Source organism: Salmo salar, chromosome 09 (assembly GCF_965601325.2).
Source record: "Salmo salar chromosome 09, fSalSal1, whole genome shotgun sequence".
NCBI lineage: Eukaryota > Metazoa > Chordata > Actinopteri > Salmoniformes > Salmonidae > Salmo > Salmo salar.
The window spans coordinates 110,842,685-110,860,212 of record NC_138299.1 but is presented as its reverse complement, the minus strand read 5'-3'; the positions used below and the strand labels follow the sequence as shown (position 1 = coordinate 110,860,212).

At 48.4% G+C, this 17,528-nt stretch overlaps 1 protein-coding gene across 1 annotated transcript; it reads right to left on the bottom strand.

Annotated features, from left to right (window-relative positions):
• Positions 1-7,992: 7,992 nt before the first annotated feature.
• LOC106591805 (uncharacterized) lies at positions 7,993-17,502 on the bottom strand. The gene is made up of 8 exons (XM_014183067.3): positions 16,024-17,502; positions 14,793-14,885; positions 14,329-14,433; positions 13,750-13,859; positions 13,221-13,578; positions 12,786-12,951; positions 9,047-9,141; positions 7,993-8,765 (listed from the first exon to the last, which is right to left on the bottom strand). The coding sequence occupies exons 1-8, from the start codon at positions 16,928-16,930 to the stop codon at positions 8,680-8,682; spliced, it is 1,920 nt and encodes a 639-aa protein (XP_014038542.3). The 5' UTR covers positions 16,931-17,502; the 3' UTR covers positions 7,993-8,679.
• Between the last annotated feature and the right edge of the window lie 26 nt (positions 17,503-17,528).

Genomic DNA, 17,528 nt, shown 5'->3' with positions numbered 1-17,528 from the left:
ACAGTTACTATACTCTACACACACTGACTAGACTCTACCCACACTGACTAGACTCTACACACACTGACTAGATTCTACCCAAACTGACTGGACTCTACCCACACACTGACTGGACTCTACCAACACACTGACTGGACTCTACCCACACACTGGCTGGACTCTACCCACACTGACTGGACTCTACCCACACACTGACTGGACTCTACCCACACCCTGACTGGACTCTACCCACACACTGACTGGACTCTACCCACACACTGACTAGGCTCTACCAACACACTGACTGGACTCTACCCACACACTGACTGGACTCTCCCCACACAGTTACTAGACTCTACACACACTGACTAGACTCTACCCACACACTGACTGGACTCTCCCCACACACTGACTGGACTCTACCCTCACACTGACTGGACTCTCCCCACACACTGACTGGACAATCCCCACACAGTGACTAGACTCTACACACACTGACTAGACTCTACCCACACACTGACAAGACTCTACCCACACACTGACTGGACTGAACACACACACTCACTGGACTCTACCCACACACTGACTGGACTCTCCTCACACAGTGACTAGACTCTTCACACACTGACTAGACTCTACCCACACTGACTAGACTCTACCCACACCGACTAGATTCTACCCAAACTGACTGGACTCTACCCACACACTGACTGGACTCTACCCACACACTGACTGGACTCTACCCACACTGACTGGACTCAACCCACACACCGACTATACTCTACCCACACACTGACTGGACTGTACCCAAACACTGACTAGTCTCTACCCACACACTGACTGAACTCTACCCTCACACTGACTGGACTCTAACCACACACTGACTGGACACTACCAACACACTGACTAGACTCTACCCACACACTGACTAGACTCTACCCACACACTGACTGGACTCTCCCCACACACTGACTGGACTCTCCCCACACACTGACTAGACTCAACCCACACTGACTAGACTCTACCACACTGACTAGACTCTACCCAAACTGACTGGACTCTACCCACACACTGACTGGACTCTACCAACACACTGACTGGACTCTACCCACACACTGGCTGGACTCTACCCACACTGACTGGACTCTACCCACAGACTGACTAGACTCTACCCACACACTGACTGGACTCTACCCACACACTGACTAGGCTCTTCCCACACACTGACTGGACTCTACCAACACACTGACTGGACTCTCCCCACACAGTTACTATACTCTACACACACTGACTGGACTCTACCCAAACACTGACTAGTCTCTACCCACACACTGACTGTAATCTACCCTCACACTGACTGGACTCTAACCACACACTGACTAGACTCTACCCACACACTGAATGGATTCTAACCACACACTGACTAAACTCTACCCACACACTGACTGGACTCTACCCTCACACTGACTGGACTCTACCCACACACTGACTGGTCTCTACCCACACACTGACTAGACTCTACCCACATTGACTAGACTCTACCCACACACTGACTAGTCTCTACCCACACACTGACTGGACTCTACCCACACACTGACTGGACTCTACCCTCACACTTACTGGACTCTACCCACACACTGAGTGGACTCTCCCCACACACTGACTAGACTCTACCTACACTGACTATACTCTACCCACACTGACTTGTTTCTACCCAAACTGACTGGACTCTACACACACTGACTGGACTCTACCCACACACTGACTAGTCTCTACCCACACACTGACTGGACTCTACCCACACACTGACTAGACTCTACCCTCACACTGACTGAACTCTACCCTCACACTGACTGGACTCTAACCACACACTGACTGGACACTACCAACACACTGACTAGACTCTACCCACACACTGACTAGACTCTACCCACACACTGACTGGACTCTCCACACACACTGACTGGACTCTCCCCACACACTGACTAGACTCAACCCACACTGACTAGACTCTACCACACTGACTAGACTCTACCCAAACTGACTGGACTCTACCCACACACTGACTGGACTCTACCAACACACTGACTGGACTCTACCCACACACTGGCTGGACTCTACCCACACTGACTGGACTCTACCCACAGACTGACTAGACTCTACCCACACACTGACTGGACTCTACCCACACACTGACTAGGCTCTTCCCACACACTGACTGGACGCTACCAACACACTGACTGGACTCTCCCCACACAGTTACTATACTCTACACACACTGACTGGACTCTACCCAAACACTGACTAGTCTCTACCCACACACTGACTGTAATCTACCCTCACACTGACTGGACTCTAACCACACACTGACTGGACTCTACCCACACACTGAATGGATTCTAACCACACACTGACTAAACTCTACCCACACACTGACTGGACTCTACCCACACACTGACTGGACTCTACCCTCACACTGACTGGACTCTACCCACACACTGACTGGTCTCTACCCACACACTGACTAGACTCTACCCACATTGACTAGACTCTACCCACACACTGACTAGTCTCTACCCACACACTGACTGGACTCTACCCACACACTGACTGGACTCTACCCTCACACTTACTGGACTCTACCCACACACTGACTGGACTCTACCCACACACTGACTAGTCTCTACCCACACACTGACTGGACACTACCCACACACTGACTAGACTCTACCCTCACACTGACTGGACTCTCCCCACACACTGACTAGACTCTTCACACACTGACTAGACTCTACCGACACTGACTATACTCTACGCACACTGACTAGATTCTACCCAAACTGACTGGACTCTACCCACACACTGACTGGACTCTAACCACACACTGACTGGACTCTACCCACACACTGACTGGACTCTACCCACACACTGACTGGACTCTACCCACACACTGACTGGACTCTACCCACACTGACTGGACTCAACCCACCACCCGACTATACTCTACCCACACACTGACTGGACTCTACCCAAACACTGACTAGTCTCTACCCACACACTGACTGTAATCTACCCTCACACTGACTGGACTCTAACCACACACTGACTGGACTCTACCCACACACTGACTGGACTCTACCCACACACTGACTGGACTCTACCCACACTGACTGGACTCAACCCACACACCAACTATACTCTACCCACACACTAACTGGACTGTACCCAAACACTGACTAGTCTCTACCCACACACTGACTGAACTCTACCCTCACACTGACTGTACTCTAACCACACACTGACTGGACACTACCAACACACTGACTAGACTCTACCCACACACTGACTAGACTCTACCCACACACTGACTGGACTCTCCCCACACACTGACTGGACTCTCCCCACACACTGACTAGACTCTACCACACTGACTAGACTCTACCCAAACTGACTGGACTCTACCCACACACTGACTGGACTCTACCAACACACTGACTGGACTCTACCCACACAATGGCTGGACTCTACCCACACTGACTGGACTCTACCCACAGACTGACTAGACTCTACCCACACACTGACTGGGCTCTTCCCACACACTGACTGGACTCTACCAACACACTGACTGGACTCTCCCCACACAGTTACTATACTCTACACACACTGACTAGACTCTACCCACACTGACAAGACTCTACCCACACCGACTAGATTCTACCCAAACACTGACTGGACTCTACCCACACAGACTGGACTCTACCCACACACTGACAAGACTCTACCCACACTCTGACTGGACTGTACACAGATGCTCACTGGACTCTACCCACACTTACTGGACTCTACCCACACACTGACTGGACTCTACTCACACTGACTGGACTCTACCCACACACTGACTACACTCTACAAACACACTGACTGGACTCTACCCACAAACTGGCTGGACTCTACCCACAAACTGACTAGACTCTACCCACACACTGAATGGATTCTACCCACAAACTGACTAGACTCTACCCACACACTGAATGGATTCTAACCACACACTGACTAAACTCTACCCACACACTGACTGGACTCTACCCACACACTGACTGGACTCTACCCTCACACTGACTGGACTCTACCCACACTCTGACTGGTCTCTACCCACACACTGACTAGACTCTACCCACATTGACTAGACTCTACCCACACACTGACTAGTCTCTACCCACACACTGACTGGACTCTACCCACACACTGACTGGACTCTACCCTCACACTTACTGGACTCTACCCACACACTGAGTGGACTCTCCCCACACACTGACTAGACTCTACCTACACTGACTATACTCTACCCACACTGACTTGTTTCTACCCAAACTGACTGGACTCTACCCACACACTGACTGGACTCTACCAACACACTGACTGGACTCTACCCACAGACTGACTAGACTCTACCCACACACTGACTGGACTCTACCCACACACTGACTAGGCTCTTCCCACACACTGACTGGACTCTACCAACACACTGACTGTACTCTCCCCACACAGTTACTATACTCTACACACACTGACTAGACTCTACCCACACTGACTAGACTCTACACACACTGACTAGATTCTACCCAAACTGACTGGACTCTACCCACACACTGACTGGACTCTACCAACACACTGACTGGACTCTACCCACACACTGGCTGGACTCTACCCACACTGACTGGACTCTACCCACACACTGACTGGACTCTCCCCACACAGTTACTAGACTCTACACACACTGACTAGACTCTACCCACACACTGACTGGACTGAACACACACACTCACTGGACTCTACCCACACACTGACTGGACTCTCCCCACACAGTGACTAGACTCTTCACACACTGACTAGACTCTACCCACACTGACTAGACTCTACCCACACCGACTAGATTCTACCCAAACTGACTGGACTCTACCCACACACTGACTGGACTCTACCCACACTCTGACTGGACTGTACACAGACGCTCACTGGACTCTACCCACACTTACTGGACTCTACCCACACACTGACTGGACTCTACCCACACTGACTGGACTCTACCCACACACTGACTACACTCTACACACAAACCTACTGGACTCTACCCACACACTGACTGGACTCTACCCTCATACTGACTGGACTCTACAAACACTTTGACTGGACTCTACCCACACACTGACTAGACTCTACCCTCACACTGACTGGAATCTACCGACACACTGACTGGACTATCCCCACACACTGACTAGACTCTACCCACACTGACTAGACTCTACCCAAACTGACTGGACTCTACCCACACACTGACTGGACTCTATCCACACACTGACTAGACTCAACCCACACTGACTAGACTCTACCACACTGACTAGACTCTACCCAAACTGACTGGACTCTACCCACACACTGACTAGACTCAACCCACACTGACTAGACTCTACCACACTGACTAGACTCTACCCAAACTGACTTTACTCTACCCACACACTGACTGGACTCTACCCACACACTGGCTGGACTCTACCCACACTGACTGAACTCTACCCACAGACTGACTAGACTCTACCCACACACTGACTGGACTCTACCCACACACTGACTAGGCTCTTCCCACACACTGACTGGACTCTACCCACACACTGACTGGCTCTCCCCACACAGTTACTATACTCTACACACACTGACTAGACTCTACCCACACTGACTAGACTCTACACACACTGACTAGATTCTACCCAAACTGACTGGACTCTACCCACACACTGACTGGACTCTACCAACACACTGACTGCACTCTACCCACACACTGGCTGGACTCTACCCACACTGACTGGACTCTACCCACACACTGACTGGACTCTACCCACACACTGACTGGACTCTACCCACACACTGACTAGGCTCTACCCACACACTGACTGGACTCTACCCACACACTGACTGGACTCTCCCCACACAGTTACTAGACTCTACACACACTGACTAGACTCTACCCACACACTGACTGGACTCACCCCACACACTGACTAGACTCTACACACACTGACTAGACTCTACCGACACTGACTATACTCTACCCACACTGACTAGATTCAACCCAAACTGACCTGACTCTACCCACACAATGACTGGACTCTACCCACACACTGTCAGGACTCTACCCACAAACTGAGTGGACTCTACCCACACACTGACTGGACTCTACCCACACTCTGACTGGACTCTACCCACACACTGACTGGACTCTACCCACACACTGACTAGACTCTACCCACACACTGACTGGACTCTCCCTACACAGTGACTAGACTCTACACACACTGACTAGACTCTACCCACACATTGACTTGACTCTACCCACACAATAACTGGACTCTACCCTCACACTGACTGGACTCTACCCACACACTGACTGGACTCTACCAACACACTGACTGGACTCTACCCACACACTCACTGGACTCTACCCACTCACTGACAGGACTCTACCCACACTGACTAGACTCTACCCACACACTGACTGGACTCTACCCACACATTGACTAGACTCTACCCACACTGACTAGACTCTACCCACACTGACTAGACTCTACCCAAACTGACTGGACTCTACCCACACACTGACTGGACTCTACCTACACACTGACTGGACTCTACCCACACACTAACTATACTCTACCCACACACTGACTGGACTTCACCGAAACACTGACTAGTCTCTACCCACAAACTGACTGGACTCTACTCACAAACTGACTGGACTCTACCCACACTCTGACTGGACTCTACCCACACACTGACTGGACTCTACCCACACACTGACTAGACTCTCTCCACACACTGAATGGACTCTACCCACACACTGACTAGACTCTACCCACCCACTGACTGGACTCTACCCTCACATTGACTGGACTCTACCCACACACTGACTGGACTCTACCAACACACTGACTGGACTCTACCCACACACTCACTGGACTCTTCCCACACACTGACAGAACTCTACCCACACTGACTGGACTCTACCCACACTGACTAGACTCTACCCACACACTGACTGGACTCTACCCACACACTGACTAGACTCTACCTACACTGACTAGACTCTACCCACACTGACTAGACTCTACCCACACTGACTAGACTCTACCCAAACTGACTGGACTCTACCCACACACTGACTGGACTCTAGCCACACACTGACTGGACTCTACCCACACACTGACTGGACTCTAACCACACACTGACTGGACTCTACCCACACACTGACCAGACTCTACCCAAACACTGACTGGATTCTACCCACACACTTACTGGACTCTCCCCACACACTGACTGGACTCTCCCCACACAGTGACTAGACTCTACCCACACTGACTAGACTCTACCCACACACTGACAAGACTCTACCCACACACTGACTGGACTGTACACACACACTCACTGGATTCTACCCACACTGACTGGACTCTACCCACACACTGACTGGACTCTACTCACACTGAGTGGACTCTTCCCACACACTGACTAGACTCTACACACACTGACTAGACTAGACTCTACCCACACACTGACTGGACTCTACCCACACACTGACTATGTTACTACCTGGTACTCCCTGTATAGCCATGTTACTACCTGGTACTCCTTGTATATAGCCATGTTACTACCTGGTACCCCTGCATACTGACTAGGTACTGGTACTCCCTGTATATAGCCATGTTACTACCTGGTACCCCTGCATACTGACTAGGTACTGGTACTCCTTGTAGCCTCGTTATTGTTTTCATTGCCTTACTATTTCCTTTGTAATTTAGCAAATATTTCTCTTACTTTGTAACTGCACTGTTGGTTAAGGGCTCGTAAATAAGCATTTCACAGTAAAGTCTACACCTGTTGTATTTGGTACATGTGGAAAATAACATTTGATTTGATGATCTGAAATATTGATTTCAGAGCAGAACAAAAGTAGAGAAATAGTATATTTAATTTGAGTTTTATTCTTAAAGTATAACTTCACTTTATACATGGATCTATTACAGTAAATTGCCAAAGCAAATAATACTTTTCAATTTTGCATGTATGCATTTGGCCGTTGTCAAGCTCCCATATTAAACAATATATAAATTCCCAGTTATACAGTACTTCAAAATAATGTATTATTTATTTATACCCAGCAGCATTGTACATTCACATACATCATCCTTCATAAATCCCTCATTTAGAATACTACATCATCCTTCATAAATCCCTCATTTAGAATACTACATCATCCTTCATAAATCCCTCATTTAGAGTACTACATCATCCTTCATAAATCCCTCATTTAGAGTACTACATCATCCTTCATAAATCCCTCATTTAGAGTACTACATCATCCTTCATAAATCCCTCATTTTGAGTACTACATCATCCTTCATAAATCCCTCATTTTGAGTACTACATCATCCTTCATAAATCCCTCATTTGGAGTACTACATCATCCTTCATAAATACCTCATTTAGAGTACTATATCATTAGAGTATAATTTCTGTTACCACTTCATTTTACATAATCAAATCATACAGAACAAAACAAAACATACATGTTCCTAAAATCTAATCTAAAATGCACATATTTACATATATTTGCATTTTATATGTGCATGATGGAGGGAGGGGTCCTCCTCACAACATACTGGTCTTCACCCTCTCAAAGATCTGTCGGACCTTCACCGCCGGGACGCAGCCTTCCCTCACAATACTAATCGTACCTGGAGGAGGAGGAGGAAACACAATATTGACTGAGTGATCATTGATACACAGTGAATCATAGGGTGGGACTAGGGTTGTAATGTCCCGGTAACTTTCCCAGGTTTTCCAGAAATCCTGGTCAGAGTATTCTTTGACATCCAGGAATCTTTCAACCTGGATTTCTGGAAAGCCTGGGAATTTGGGGAAAGTTTCCAGAATGTTCCATCCCTAGACAGGACAACACAACCTAAGTTGTTAGTAATTAGTTATTGTAGTGTGCTTCTGTTCTGTAACATCATACCTTCATCTATCTTGAGGCAGTTCACCACCGTTGAGGCTACGACCTCGTTGGAATCCCCATCACACAGAACCCCCTGGATCTTATGGCCCAGCCGACTAGGATACACATAGAGACAGACAGTGTCAGAGTAGGTTCAGGTTTAGGTTCAGGTTCAGGTTCAGGTTCAGCTTCAGGTTAGGTTTAGACTGGCCCAGCCGACTAGGATACACATAGAGACAAATAGTGTCAGAGTAGGTTCAGGTTCAGGTTTAGGTTAGGTTTAGACTAGCCCAGCCGACTAGGATACACATAGAGACAGACAGTGTCAGAGTAGGTTCAGGTTCAGGTTTAGGTTCAGGTTAGGTTTAGACTAGCCCAGCCGACTAGGATACACATAGAGACAGACAGTGTCAGAGTAGGTTCAGGTTTAGGTTCAGGTTCAGGTACAGGTTCAGGTTCAGGTTAGGTTCAGGTTCAGGTTAGGTTTAGACTGGCCCAACCGACTAGGATACACATCGAGACAGATAGTGTCAGAGTAGGTTCAGGTTCAGGTTCAGGTTAGGTTAAGTTCAGGTTCAGGTTCAGGATAGGTTTAGACTGGCCCAGCCGACTAGGTTAGCGGTTATGGTATGAAGGTTTGACTTGGAGAGGTTTTTTCACCTGGTCACAGAATAGTGAGTAGATACGAGAAGGAATTGTACAACGAGCAACGAGATCCTGCTGTTTGAACGTGACTGCTATGAAAGTGAACTGTGGTGTTGATCGGGGCTGTATTAATTCCGCCGATTCTGTAAAAATGTTTCTTAATAAAAGGAAGTAAATGGAACAAAACAGGGATAAACATACATGAATTTTCCGAGAGTTTAAAAGACTCCAGCCACCCCGGTCATAGACTGTTCTCTCTGCTACCACACGGAAGCAGTACCGGAGCCCCAAGTCTATGTCCAAAAGACCTCTTTACAGCTTCTACCCCCAAGCCATAAGACTCCTGAACAGCTAATCAAATGGCTACCCAGACTATTTGCATTGCCCTCTGCCCTTATAGCCTGCTGCTACTCTCTGTTTATTATCTATGCATAATCACTTTAACTCTACCTACATGTACATGTTACCTCAATTAACCAGTGCCCCCGCACATTGACTCTGTACTGGTACCCCCTGTATATAGCCTCCACATTGACTCTGTACCGGTACCCCCTGTATATAGACTCCACATTGACTCTGTACCAGTTCCACCTGTATATAGCCTCCACATTGACTCTGTACCGGTACCCCCTGTATATAGCCTCCACATTGACTCTGTACCGGTAACCCCTGTATATAGCCTCCACATTGACTCTGTACCAGTAACCCCTGTATATAGCCTCCACATTGACTCTGTACCGGTACCCCCTGTATATAGCCTCCACATTGACTCTGTACCGGTACTCCCTGTATATAGCCTCCACATTGACTCTGTACTGGTACCCCCTGTATATAGCCTCCACATTGACTCTGTACCGGTAACCCCTGTATATAGCCTCCACATTGACTCTGTACCAGTACCCCCTGTATATAGCCTCCACATTGACTCTGTACCGGTACCCCCTGTATATAGCCTCCACATTGACTCTGTACCAGTACCCCCTGTATATAGCCTCCACATTGACTCTGTACCAGTACCCCCTGTATATAGCCTCCACATTGACTCTGTACCGGTACTCCCTGTATATAGCCTCCACATTGACTCTGTACTGGTACCCCCTGTAAATAGCCTCCACATTGACTCTGTACCGGTAACCCCTGTATATAGCCTCCACATTGACTCTGTACCAGTACCCCCTGTATATAGCCTCCACATTGACTCTGTACCGGTACCCCCTGTATATAGCCTCCACATTGACTCTGTACCGGTGGCCCCTGTATATAGCCTCCACATTGACTCTGTACTGGTACCCCCTGTATATAGCCTCCACATTGACTCTGTACCGGTACCCCCCTGTATATAGCCTCCACATTGACTCTGTACTGGTACCCCCTGTATAAAGCCTCGCTATTGTTATTTTACTGCTAGTCTTTGATTATTTATTACTTTTATTTTTTACTTATTTATTTTTTTACTTAACACTCCTTGTTCTTAAAACTGCATTGTTAGTTTAGGGCTTGTAAGTAAGCATTTCACCGTAAGGTCTACACCTGTTGTATTTGGCGCATGTGACAAATAACATTTGATTTGATTTGGACGAGTGATTCCACCCTCGATCAGCTAGATGCAGGCAAGAGTGTGAAAGTCGGTATTGAATGTGTCACTGTCTGTCACCTTGATTACACGACCTGTGCACCTACGTTGTAAACGTTCATTCGTAGGCTAGGTTGTAGCAACCTCATGATGAGTAGATGGAAAATTAGACTATCACGTATTAGCCTAAACCTATCACTGTTACATTGAACTGGGTGAATGGAATAATGAATTCCAGTCATTCAATAGGCTGTAATAGAATTAAGGCCAAGCTCTTAGAAAAATAATTGTCCTCACTAATGTTAAACGGCACCTACCATCACTGGAATCTAATCATCATGACCCTACAGCCAGCAGGACACAAGGCAGAGGACAGACTAACACAGATGCGTTAGTAGAACTGGATATTTACACAGCAGGCTGACTGATATAAAACCAGTCTGACAGGAAAGATCAGACCAGTTTACAATACAACCAGCAATCCAGGATAGAAAAATACTTCAATACTGACATCACTTTCAGTATCACAATCAGCATGAAGGGAGCATAGCTGTTCAAACTATCTGATGACGGGAGCATAGCTGTTCAAACTATCTGATGAAGGGAGCATAGCTGTTCAAACTATCTGATGAAGGCAGTATAGCTGATCAAACTATCTGATGAAGGCAGCATAGCTGTTCAAACTATCTGGTGAAGGCAGCATAGCTGTTCAAACTATCTGATGAAGGCAGCATAGCTGTTCAAACTATGTGATGAAGGCAGCATAGCTGTTCAAACTATCTGATGAAGGCAGCATAGCTGTTCAAACTATCTGATGAAGGCAGCATAGCTGTTCAAACTATCTGATGAAGGCAGCATAGCTGTTCAAACTATCTGATGAAGGCAGCATAGCTGTTCAAACTATCTGATGAAGGCAGCATAGCTGTTCAAACTATCTGAAGAAGGCAGCATAGCTGTTCAAACTATCTGATGAAGGAAGCATAGCTGTTCAAACTATCTGATGAAGGACGCATAGCTGTTCAAACTATCTGATGAAGGCAGCAAAGCACATCAACATGCTTAAGTGCTTAAAGTACAGGTGAGTACAGGTGAGTACAGGTGAGGTCAGGTGGGTACAGGTGGGTACAGGTGGGTACAGGTGAGTACAGGTGGGTACAGGTGGGTACAGGCGATTACAGGCGAGTACAGGCGAGTTCAGGTGGGCATAGGTGAGTACAGGTGGGTACAGGTGGGTACAGGTGAGTACAGGTGTGTACAGGTGGGTACAGGTGGGTACTGGTGAGTACAGGTGGGTACAGGTGGGTACTGGTGAGTACAGGTGAGTACAGGTGGGTACTGGTGAGTACAGGTGAGTATAGGTGGGTACAGGTGGGTACAGGTGAGTACAGGTGAGTACAGGTGGGTACAGGTGGGTACAGGTGGGTACAGGTGAGTACAGGTGAGTACAAGTGGGTACAGGTGTGTACTGGTGAGTACAGGTGAGTACAGGTGGGTACAGGTGAGTACAGGTGGGTACAGGTGAGTGATATGATAGGCCGTTACCTGATGACCATGTTGTGGTGCGTGCTGTCGGGTTCTCCACTGGGATTGGCTGAGGTGATGGCAAGCGGTCCGGTGATGTCACACAGGTGTCCGGTAACGGTGTGGTCAGGGACTCGGATCATGATGCTGTCATTGGTTCCCACGCGGTCGTAGGCCGGACCCACACCTGGACAACATAGGTAAACAATTAGAACATCAATCGAATGATCGCTCACAATATAGAATAAAGAAACCAAATAATATGTTGTTTCAATAAGTGGAAGTTAGGCATGCTGTTATCAAACCATTTCTGAGAGTATCCCTAACCCCCCCCCCCCCCCCCCCCCCCCCTAGTCTGAGGAGCCAGTCTCCCTTGCTGACGATGCAGCTGATCTCTCCAGACTAACCCTAACCCCCTCCTCCCCCTCCTCCCCTCCCCTCCTCCTCACCCCTTACCCAGTCTGAGTAGCCAGTCTCCCTTGCTGACGATGCAGCTGATCCCTCCAGGGTAGACATTCCTCATGAACTCCCAGAGTAGAGAGCTGAATGGGGGCTTGGCTGCTACCAGCTGCTCCACACTGGAGATACAGATACAGATAGGCTTCTCTGCTGGGCGGTCCTTGATGTTGTAGATGTTCTCGATGGCCTGAGGGTTCTTGCAGGATGCGGCCAGGGCGTAGACCGTATCGGTGGGGATTCCACAGACCCCCCCGTCGTCCAGCAGTCTGGAGATCTTCAGGAGACCGCTGGTCAGTCTGGAGTCTGCCACGGGACAGGGAAGGGCAGGGGAGGACTTCTGCTGCTGATTCACATCCTGAGACACAACAACACAGGGTGAGAGACACGATATGGAACACAATAGAAAGGAATGACCTGGATTGGAGAAAAGTAGAATGAAATGGAATGAAACACATGAACCCACTCCATTCTACTTGTCAGCTCATCCAGTGGAATGCAATAGAATGGAATAGTGCCTTGTTCTCACCTTAACCAGCGGAGGCCCCATGGGCATCACACTCTGACGGAAGGTACAGTTGACCAGTGATGCCAGGGTTCCATATAGACAGATGACAGAGAACACAGCTAGCATGGCAACTACAAGAACAACGGCAGAAATGTGTTAGAACAGTAACACAGCTGACATCTAGATAACAAAATAATGTGTACATTATACAAGTATTGTTTGAGCAGCAATCGTATTGATATACGGTCACGATGGATACCACATAACACTGGCTGAATCACAAACCCAACACTTCAACCACTTTGATCACTCGATAAAGGGCAGATGGCCAAGTGTTGGTTTTGGGATTCAGCCTTACTGTATATCACAAGAGGTTGCTGGAACCTTCATTGGGGAGAAAGGGCTTGTTCTATTGACTGGAGCGGAATCAGTGGAATGGAAGCAAATACATCAAACACATAGTTTCCAGGTGTTTGATGCCATTCCATTTGCTCCGTTCCGGACATTATTATGAGCCGTTCTCCCCTCAGTAGCCTCCTGAGCCGTTTATGTAGAATATGAGTCTTGTCAGTGTAGGGAGGTGAAAAGCAGGTTACTTACTCTCCAGCTGGTAGGGGAGCTGTTGCAAGGTGGACAGGAGGAAACACACCAGGACAGCCTCCATGACCACGGTCAGAGACAAGAGGACCAGGTTACCATACGCAGCTGGAGGGGACATGGAGAGGGTTAGGACCAGGTTACCATGGAGAGGGTTAGGACCAGGTTACCATGGAGAGGGTTAGGACCAGGTTACCATGGAGAGGGTTAGGACCAGGTTACCATGGAGAGGGAACACAGGATGAGATACTGGATGCATCCCAAATTGCACCCTATTCCCTATATAGCGCACTACTTTTGACCAGGGCCCTATTCTCTATATAGTGCACTACTTTTGACTAGGGCCCATGGGGCTGTATAGGGAATAGGATGCCATTAGGGAAACAACCACTACCGTCAGTTCTTCTCTCCCTCTGTGTTGCAGCAGGAGAAGAGGTAGATAGAGGTGATGTCATGTAAAGACTGACCAATGAGCATGAGGAAAGCGTTGATGACCAGGAAAGCGATGGCTCCAGCTGTAAACCCATAGGATCCTACTGGAGAGATCTGCAGCAAGGGGCCTGAGAAAGAACACAGAGATGTTTTACTGAAACAGGCAACAGAGCATGGAGACATCAACAACAACATGAACAACAACATTAATAACAACCACATCAACAGCAACAACAACAACAACAACAACATCAATAACAACAACAGCATTAATAACAACCACATCAACAGCAACAACAACAGCAACAACATCAACAACAACATCAACAACATCGACAACGTCAACAACAGTATCAACATCAACAACAACATCAACATCATCAACAACAACAACAACAACATCAACAACAACAGCAACAACAGCAACAGCAACAACATCAACAACAACATCAACAGCAACAACATTAACAACAACATCAACAGCAACATCATCAACAACAAAAACATCAACAACAACATCAACATAAACAGTAACAACATCAACAACAACAACAACAACACTAACAACAACAACATCAACATCAACAACAACAACATCAACAACAACATCAACAACAACAACAACAACAACATCAACAACAACATCAACAACAACATCAACATCAACAACAACAACAACAACAACAGGGTACCAGATAATAACATGGCTATATATACAGGGTACCAGGTAATAACATGGCTATATATACAGGGTACCAGGTAATGACATGGCTATATATACAGGGTACCAGGTAATAACATGGCTATATATACAGGGTACCAGGTAATAACATGGCTATATATACAGGGTACCAGGTAATAACATGGCTATATATACAGGGTACCAGGTAATAACATGGCTATATATACAGGGTACCAGGTAATAACATGGCTATATATACAGGGTACCAGGTAATAACATGGCTATATATACAGGGTACCAGGTAATAGCATGGCTATATACACAGGGTACCAGGTAATAACATGGCTATATATACAGGGTACCAGGTAATAACATGGCTATATACACAGGGTAGAAGAGGTAGAAGCTGTTCAGGGTCCTGTTGGTTCCAGACTTGGTGCATCGGTACCGCTTGCCGTGCGCTAGTAGAGAGAACATGCTATGGATCGGGTGGCTGGATTCTGAATTTTTATGGGGGTTTTCCTAATGCAAAAACGTAACTCCAGTTAGGATTGGTTAGGGTTAGCTTAAAGTCATCCACATACCTGTGAAGCGGTACCATGTCCAGGTGGCCCAGACAGACAGGTAGAAGGATGGGATGACGGAGCCAAACCGCTGTCCTCCTCTGACCTGCAGCCTGCTGACGAACCCCTGTACCACCGCTCCAGATACCAGAACCCAGGGAACACTCAGCCGCAGGAAGGTCACGCTCTGACTGGATGAGGCCGTGTGGAGCGCCGAGAGAGCGGCCACGCCGTTAGTCAGGTAGAACAGAGCGTCAGGGATCTGATTGGTCGGGGATGATGCTGATGATGATGATGATGAAGGCAGCGCCCCCTGGATTTTCCCCGGAGAGCAACAACAGGACAGGATGGAGCAAAGACGGTCGGAGGAGATGGGCTGAGGACCCACCGGGATCAGACTCTTCTCAGCGATGGTGTTGATGAGGCGGCAAAATGTCCCGTAGATCGAAGCGGTGGCGAACAGGGAACAGGATACCCCAAAGAACACATAGTACCCCTGGAGGGGGATCTGGGGGACCGTACAGACGGACAGCAGCAGGAACAGAGCATTATGGGTAACCTCCAGGGCGTCATTACTCAGACTGACCACTAGGAGGAGGAGCGCCACCGCCACAAAGAACCAATCACCAACCATCGCCTGTCTCCCAGTAGCCACCTCTCCCTCCGGCTCCGACACGATCACAGCCGACAACACAAACTCCTCCCACGCCTTGGTAAGCCAGTAGGTTGCATGCAGGCCGGCCTTGGTGACCAGGTAGCCATCTTGCCGCAGGTGAGCGTAGTAGCTAGAGAGGAGTTGAGCAGCAGAGACGATGGAGACCCACACAGCACCCAGGGAGAAGGACCGTGACGTATCCAAAGCTGTAGAACAACATGATGAAGGGAGATACCGTGTCACAGAAGAAGAAGAGCGCCTGGGGTTCAGCATACTTGGTGTTCTTCTTCTTCTCCTGTCCCAGGTTCTGGGCACTGGCCGCAGGGCTGTTGGTCCCCAGCAGGAGCACGTTGAACAGGGGCGTGCCCGAACCCCTTGAGGACATAGCGCTGCACCAGACCTTTCACCAACAGGGCGGCGCTGCCGTACACGGCAAAAAGGAGAATGAGGAGTTCTAGAATGCCAGAGACGACCAGTGGCCAGGCCGAGGACACGCCCACCACCACAGCCTCAAACAGCAGGGTCAGCGTGATGGCACTGAACACGAAGGGCATGATGACGTTTACCGTGGCAGAGCAGAAGGCCAATAGGAAGGATAAGAAGGATGTAGGGGACCAATCCTGCGATGGCGGACTGGGGGATGGTCAGGAGAGACAGCCAATCATGGCTCTGCGAGGTGCTGTTCCAGAGTTCAGCCGACAGGGATAGGTTGGTCGTGAGGGCAGTAGGCGGGGTCATGTTACTCATCAGGTCATGTGACAGGGTCAGGTTAGTTCTGATTGGTTGGGACGCACCCAGGAAGATGCGTGTGGCACCATAGCTGCCCCAGAGAGCTGCATAGCCAATGAAGGGCGGTGGCCACTCAGGTGGT